General features: G+C 38.1%; 2 protein-coding genes across 2 annotated transcripts in view; both read left to right on the plus strand.

Moving 5' to 3' along the window:
• The first annotated feature begins 974 nt into the window (after positions 1-974).
• On the plus strand, positions 975-3,843 carry LOC118326154 (betaine--homocysteine S-methyltransferase 1-like). Its single transcript, XM_035659080.1, has 8 exons — positions 975-1,086; positions 1,611-1,743; positions 1,825-1,937; positions 2,060-2,251; positions 2,373-2,520; positions 2,624-2,806; positions 3,252-3,480; positions 3,630-3,843. The coding sequence occupies exons 1-8, from the start codon at positions 1,066-1,068 to the stop codon at positions 3,745-3,747; spliced, it is 1,137 nt and encodes a 378-aa protein (XP_035514973.1). The 5' UTR covers positions 975-1,065; the 3' UTR covers positions 3,748-3,843.
• Positions 3,844-4,417: 574 nt separating this feature from the next.
• LOC118326155 (betaine--homocysteine S-methyltransferase 1-like) overlaps positions 4,418-7,500 on the plus strand; it is a 3,937-nt gene continuing 854 nt past the window's right edge. Inside the window, exons 1-6 of the mRNA XM_035659081.1 lie at positions 4,418-4,549; positions 5,858-5,990; positions 6,154-6,266; positions 6,393-6,584; positions 6,883-7,030; positions 7,133-7,315. Of these exons, the coding sequence (XP_035514974.1) occupies positions 4,529-4,549; positions 5,858-5,990; positions 6,154-6,266; positions 6,393-6,584; positions 6,883-7,030; positions 7,133-7,315 (790 nt within the window). The 5' untranslated portion in view covers positions 4,418-4,528. The remainder of the gene's footprint in view (positions 4,550-5,857; positions 5,991-6,153; positions 6,267-6,392; positions 6,585-6,882; positions 7,031-7,132; positions 7,316-7,500) is intronic.

A 7,500-nucleotide genomic window follows, 5' to 3' on the forward strand; every position in this document is an offset into this window, starting at 1 on the left:
ACCACAACAGATAACACCACACACTAGCATGGGCAATAGATTGCACAGTAATTATTGTGCCTTGATTATTGCACATTGTTATTGACAAAATTATTATTATTATGAAGTGAAAGTTGGTTTATCTAGAAATGGAGAACAGCTACACACTAAAGTTTCTTCTCTTCGACAATAATTACCTAACTTACACACAGATAAGGAGTTTGAGATTAGTGGTGTCATTGTTCATTGAGGTTTAGAGCGTCTAAAGGTTGATGTAATGAATGATCTTCAAAAACTTCAAACTTTTTGTTTGGTAGAGAGTGCCAGGATAACAAAAACTGTATGTATTGGTATTCTGTATATAAGAACAACAATATTATTGTTAAATTATCATTGAATTTTTAAACGCAAAAAAAGGCTAGTAACTATTAATTATGTGAATGCTTAATGTATTTTTTACATACATAGCCTACATACTTTATTGTCACTGTGTAAATGTTTCATGTTTCTATGCAGTGTCTGTTCATTACATTGTTAATTTTATAATAGATTATTAGAAAATAGGAGGAGTGCCATTGGACTCTCTGTTTTACAGTCTTTATACATTGATTAAAACCTCTTTAAGTTAATTTAAATTAACCCATATTTTAGATGTGTTTGTTTTGTTTATTTGTTTGTTTGTGTTCTCCTTTCATGGAATCATTATTCTAAATGTTTAACAACCATTGATAATGTAACCAAGATGTTAATAAAGGTTCAAATAAAATGTACGATTGATTGCCTTAGATTGTAAATTTAAATTCCATACAATAAAAACTCATAGTTAACATATAAATAATAATTTGATATGATCCACTCATGGCTCGCACGCATTCAAGGCTCTATTTTACTTTACTCTTGTTCTATGTTAACCATATTTTAACTATATTCTCTCAACATGCTCACTGCGGCTTTATGTCTCCCCCACTGTGGCCTCTCAATCTCGTGAGATCATCGTGATCTCGTTTCAGCGTGACGTAAAATCCGTGACCGTTTATTATTCTGCGCAGGCCTGATCCTGAACTTTGCACAGAGACGTTGTCAGCAATGGGGAGCAAGAAGAGAAGGGTGAGAAACATAAACGTTATTATGCAACAAAAAACAGAGAAATGGTTTACAGTCTTTCATACCGTCCTTACAAGCAGCAAAAAACCCAAGATCAGTTTTAGCTTGATACGACATAAAACAGAGATAAGCAAGAAATCTGAAAGGCTGAAAACAACATTTCATTTTTGCATGAAAAATATTTTTAATGATTAATAGATTATTAAAATAATTAGCGATTCTTTTTCTATCAATTGACTAATTAATTATTAATTGTTGCAAGTGTTTTGTCAATGTTCCTTTGTTTTAGCATAGTAATAACTATATTACTGATGTGGAAGCCAAGCACTAAATACTACATATTTAAGTATTTTGCTCAACATTTTGAGAAAATAAAATCATTTTCAGGAAGCCTGAAAAAACCTTATTTCAAGGAGCAGAGTGGACCTGACATACTTGTGAGGCATCTCATACCCGAGCTACTGGCTTATCATTTGATCATCTAATCAGTGTATACTACATAGCTTTGTGTGTATGTGTGCACACAGGGTATCTTGGAGCGACTGAATGCTGGGGAGGTGGTTGTAGGCGATGGAGGTTATGTGATGCAGCTAGAGCGACGTGGCTATGTGAAGGCGGGACACTGGACACCTGAGGCTGCTGTTGAACATCCTGAAGCAGGTACATGTTACCTACTCATTTATTATCATAGCATAAGTTGATTATTAAAATCTGCATATATGTTTTTTGTTTCTCTGTCAGTGCGTCAGTTGCACAGGGAGTTTCTGAGAGCAGGAGCCAATGTGCTTCAGACATTCACCTTCTACTGCAGTGAGGATAAGCTGGAGATCAGTGGCAATGTCACCAACATCACCGTCAGTGAAAAAAAACCCTATCCGACATATTCTAATAACACCCTCAACCTGTTTGCCGTATTGCACCCAATGAAAATGATCCTAACATCAGTCTGGTATCAATCTGCTCTTGTCTGATCCAGGGGGCCCAGATCAATGAGGCAGCCTGTGACCTGGCCAGGGCGGTAGCCAATGAGGATGATGCACTGGTCGCTGGGTGTGTGTCTAAGACTCCATGTTATGTGAAGAGTCACAGTGAGACTGAGGTCAAGGCCATCTTTAAGAAACAGATGGATGACTTCCTCAAAAAGGACATTGATTTCTTCATAGTGGAGGTATGAGCAGCACCCTTTAGGAATAACTGTACAAAAGATTACAATGTGCATTCAGTGTTCTTTTTTACGGCTTTTTGTCCAAGTTTAAGGTTTAATAATTCAATGTACAATTCTCCTGCAGTTTGTTGATCATGTGGAAGAGGCAGGCTGGGCAGTGGAGGTGCTGAAGACCAGCGGTAAACCAGTGGGTGCAACATTGTGTATCTCCCCTCACGGAGACATGCATGGAGTCCCACCTGGAGAGTGTGCTGTCAGGCTCGTCAAAGCTGGTACACTGACCTCCTCTGATGTGATACTTTCAGTTGGCATGTCTGACATCATGTTTTAGCTGTATAACCTGAATGTTTTTTGTGTGTATTTGATCATGTGCAGGAGCTGACATTGTTGGAGTAAACTGCCACTTGGACCCTCTGACGTGCATTCGTACAGTGAAGTTGATGAAAGAGGGATTAGAGAAAGCGGGTCTCAAAGCCCACCTTATGATCCAGCCACTGGGCTTTCACACGCCTGAGTGCAACTTGGGTGGATACACTAGCCTACCTGAGTACCCCTTCGGTCAGCAATTGTATATTTCTTTTGTGCAGAATAAAGAAAAAGATAATATATTCATTAATAATATTAATATTGTTTCATATTCAATTACATTATTATTATTCCAGCACATTAATGTAATATATTGTATGTGTTTGTTTTTGCACTAAACAGCAAACTAAAACTGCAGATGGTACACTAAGGTTTAAAAGAGATCACAAATATTTACATAACTGTCAAAAAGGGCGGGGATCTGCACTGAGTCAGTAATTCAATGCTTCTGCTCAAATAATTCAACCAAGCCTTTTGGAGAATCTGTGTCATTGTTAGTCTGCAAACTGTATTTCTATATATTTAATTAAGTACTTATACTGTATGTAAACTCTACATATGTGCAGTTTGACGACATTGATGTGACAAAATCAATACAACTAAATGCCCAGACTTAAATATTTAACTCTCCTCTCAGCAATGGAAACCAGAGCAATCACCCGCTGGGACATCCATAAATATGCAAGAGAGGCTTACAATGCTGGAATTCGCTACATTGGTGGCTGCTGTGGATTTGAGCCCTACCATATCAGAGCTATAGCAGAGGAGCTGGCTGCAGAGAGAGGATTCCTCCCACCAGCTTCAGAGAAGCACGGACTCTGGGGAGCTGCTCTAGAGATGCACACTAAACCCTGGGTCAGAGCCAGGTAAGACTGAGCAAAAACACAGCTAGCGCATTAAAAATTAAACTGCATTAAACAGTTAATGGCAAAATAATGGGAACTTTGAATGCATGTGTTCCTGCTTTGCACAAGTGCTGGTTTAGAACTGACTAATGAACCAAAATCTGTCTTAGGGCTCGTCGAGAGTACTGGGAAAACCTTTTGCCTGCTTCTGGACGTCCAAAATGCCCATCCATGGCCACACCAGAAGATGATTATGAAAAACAGATGAAATCTAACATACCAACATAATCTCATGTATACACTATACAGTTTTCTGTATTCTTTATATGTCTGACTTTTTCATACCAAGAATGATAATAAAAACTCAAGAATTCAATCCCTTTATTTTTACAGTATTATTTGGCAGACTATAAACCTAATAACCAATTGTAAAAAAAACAGTTGGCGTTTTTCTAGTTAATACACTTTTTAGTTGTAAAACATTTTCATAGACTTATATTTGTTGATTGATTGTTGTAATCTGCTGCTAAATAATTTAATGAATAATAAATAAACACATTGCTTTTTGAACAATCCTGTTTCATTAAGAAAACTTATATTTGTTACTGTATGTGGATATTAGATTTAGCAAGTGATGTGGACCAACTTACCTTGTAAGTACTATAAGCATAAGACACCTCTTCTGATTTTTAGTACAACCACTGACACTGTTAACAAAAATACTTTGCTGCTTTTTTGTTGTTTGACTTAATGTATTAATTCCCCTTATGTCACAATGTAGATGCCCTTTTTCCTTTACATAGAAGTTTTATATGCAATTGCATTTACTGATATTCTGATTAAAGTAAGAGGGAAAGGGAACAGAAAGGGTTAGGGGCAGATCTTTGACATGAAAAGGGGCAGTGCAGCTGTTAGAGCAGGTGTACAGCCCACTCAGCCTCTGTTAGCTGCAGCAGTCCTAAAATACAGTAGTGTCCCTGTTTCAGTGTTTCTCGGATCCTGATTGAGCTCAAACGAACCTTGATTAAACTTTCTTTAAAGTTTTGCAAGCTAGCCAGGGACATTGTTTATGATGGAGAGCAAGAGGAGGGTAAGGCAAAGAAACATTGAAAGCTATTTCTTGTTTAGACCCGAGCAGGTAGTCTTATCTCTCATGTAGTTTGTGAACATTGTTGACTGAACTGGTCAAAACACCAGAGCAAATTAAAACCTTAAATACTGCATTTGCAAAGAGAAATTTCCTGCAAAATGTTAATCTAAAATGTTAAAAGATACTGTGAGCTGAGGATGTTTATCACACTGTTTTTACAGTTTCATCATTCATATTCAGATTTAGATATTTGGATGATTACGGAAAAAGCACATTTCCTGAGCCCTGGAACAGGTCCATGCCTGGAATTATTTACTAGGGGAGATTAGCAGGGGAAGGGTTGCATCATATTAACTATTTACAGTGGTGGAAAGTAACTAAGCACATTTACTCAAGTACTGTACTTAAATACAGTTTTGTGGTACTTGTACTTTACTTGAGTTTTTCCTATAGTATTGTGCTACTTTATAATTCTTCTCCTCTACACTTTTGAATGGTCTTCCAACAATATTTTACTTTTTACTTCACTACATTTATTTGTCAGCTTTAGTTACTAGTTACTTAGAAGATTCAGATTAATAATACAGATATAAATCAACTAATATATTATGTGTTATAGACTGAACTACCCAGCAGTATATAAAGTATAAAGTTTCATTTGTGCATTGACATAGTAGTTAACCCGAGAGGTCTCTTCAGAGAAATTCACACTTGGCATACTTCATGTTGATGTTTATGAGGCTTTGTTGTTGATAAGATGGAGACCTTGTGGGTGTTCCAGACTCAAATCATAAAAATAAATGAGAAACAACATTGACCAAGGGTTACCATATCGTAGCTAGCATGATTATACATGATTCTGTATGTAGGCATTTTACTTGTAACAGAGTACACAGTGGTATTACTATTTTTACGCAAGTAAGAAATCGGAGTTGTTCCTTCTTTGCTGACTATACAGAATATCATTAAATAGGCTGGCAAGCAGTTAGGAAGAATCAGTAATGTGACCATGTTGACAACTGTTTAACATGTTGGCTTACTTATTGATTATGTCTTGTAAATCTAGAGTATTACCAAATGTGCACGGCACTATATAAGACTCGAAGCATTTCCAGGAGACATGGAAACCTTATTCATTTAAAATTACATATGAGTTTATTATGACATGCCTGTTTGAGGCCAACATACCTGAGTTGCATGTTCTTAAACTAATCTCTGCATTTCAGGGGACATTTGCCTAACATAATAGTGGGTGCATGCTTTTAATGAGTACACTAACTATCCACATGTGTGTGTGTGTACTTTCAGGGTATCTTGGAGCGACTAAATGCTGGGGAGGTTATTGTAGGAGATGGAGGTTATGTGATTCAACTAGAGCGACGAGGTTATGTGAAGGCTGGACACTGGACACCTGAGGCAGCTGTTGAACACCCTGAAGCAGGTATAAACCTGTCTATGGTTGGATGAACTGGTTAGGGGTCCTGGGCCAAAACTAGTCGACTCACATTGTTAGCCCTATTTATTTGTGCAGAATCTGTCTGCCTGAGTATTTCAAATAAACCACCTCTCTCTTCTCTTTTTCTCTCTTTCTGTGTCTCTGTCAGTGCGGCAGCTGCACAGAGAGTTCCTGAGAGCAGGATCTAATGTGCTTCAGACATTCACCTTCTACTGTAGTGAGGATAAGCTGGAGATGAGTGGAAATGTCACTGACATCACCGTCAGTACAAAACCTTTATAGTCATATTATAAAATCTGATGACACATTTATTCTGTTTACATTACATGATGACAATAATGCTCACATCAGTCTGGTATCCCTCCAATCTGCTCTTGTCTGATCCAGGGGGCCCAGATCAATGAGGCAGCCTGTGACCTGGCCAGGGACGTAGCCAAAGAGGGTGATGCATTGGTTGCTGGAGGTGTGTCTCAGACTCCCTGCTATGTGAAGAGTCACAGTGAAGCTGAGGTCAAAGCCATCTTTAAGAAACAGATGGAGGATTTCCTCAAGAAGGACACTGATTTCTTTATAGCAGAGGTATGACTAGCAAGAGAGATAGGTGTGTACAATCGATTGTAATGTGCTTAAACCTGCATTAATCAGTATTTTTTATCTCAACACTCAATGACAGTTTTGTTTCTAATAAACTCTGATAAACTCACTTTATACTTTGTGCCCAACACAAAATAGACCCACGAAGTTAGCAACTAGCTTGGGGAAATGGTGGAGCATGTAGCAAAGCCAGATATTTTTCTCATTGGTGGAGACCAGACCTTAACTAAAACCACGTAGCACATTGACTGCTTTAATGTTTGCGTGCATATTTTTTCTACAGTACTTTGAACATGTGGAAGAGGCAGGCTGGGCAGTGGAGGTGTTGAAGACCAGCGGTAAACCAGTAGGTGCAACATTGTGTATCTCCCCTCACGGAGACATGCATGGAGTCCCACCTGGAGAGTGTGCTGTCAGACTCGTCAAAGCTGGTACACTGACCTCCTCTGATGTGGTACTTTAAGTTAGCAAGTCTGACACCATGTTCTAGGTGTAAAACCTGAATTTGTTTCATATGTGTATGTGATGTGCAGGAGCTGACATTGTTGGAATAAACTGCCACTTGGACCCTCTGACGTGCGTTCGTACAGTGAAGTTGATGAAAGAGGGATTAGAAAAAGCTGGTCTTAAAGCCCACCTTATGATCCAGCCACTGGGCTTTCACACACCTGAGTGCAACCACACTGGATACGTCAGCCTACCTGAGTTCCCCTTCGGTCAGCATCTTCTTTTTCTGTAGGATGAAGAAGCAATGAAATATGTTAAAAAATAGTTTAGGTTTGCATTTTGTATATTTAATGTAAGTCTAAACATGTTAGTGTAAAGTTCATGTATTTGTACCTTTTTAAACTCATCATATGTGCAGTTTGATGATTACAACAACAAAATCAATATAACTAAA

The sequence above is a fragment of the Morone saxatilis genome, unplaced genomic scaffold, assembly GCF_004916995.1.
Source record: "Morone saxatilis isolate NCDOM2014 unplaced genomic scaffold, NCSU_SB_2.0 Contig16, whole genome shotgun sequence".
Lineage (NCBI taxonomy): Eukaryota > Metazoa > Chordata > Actinopteri > Moronidae > Morone > Morone saxatilis.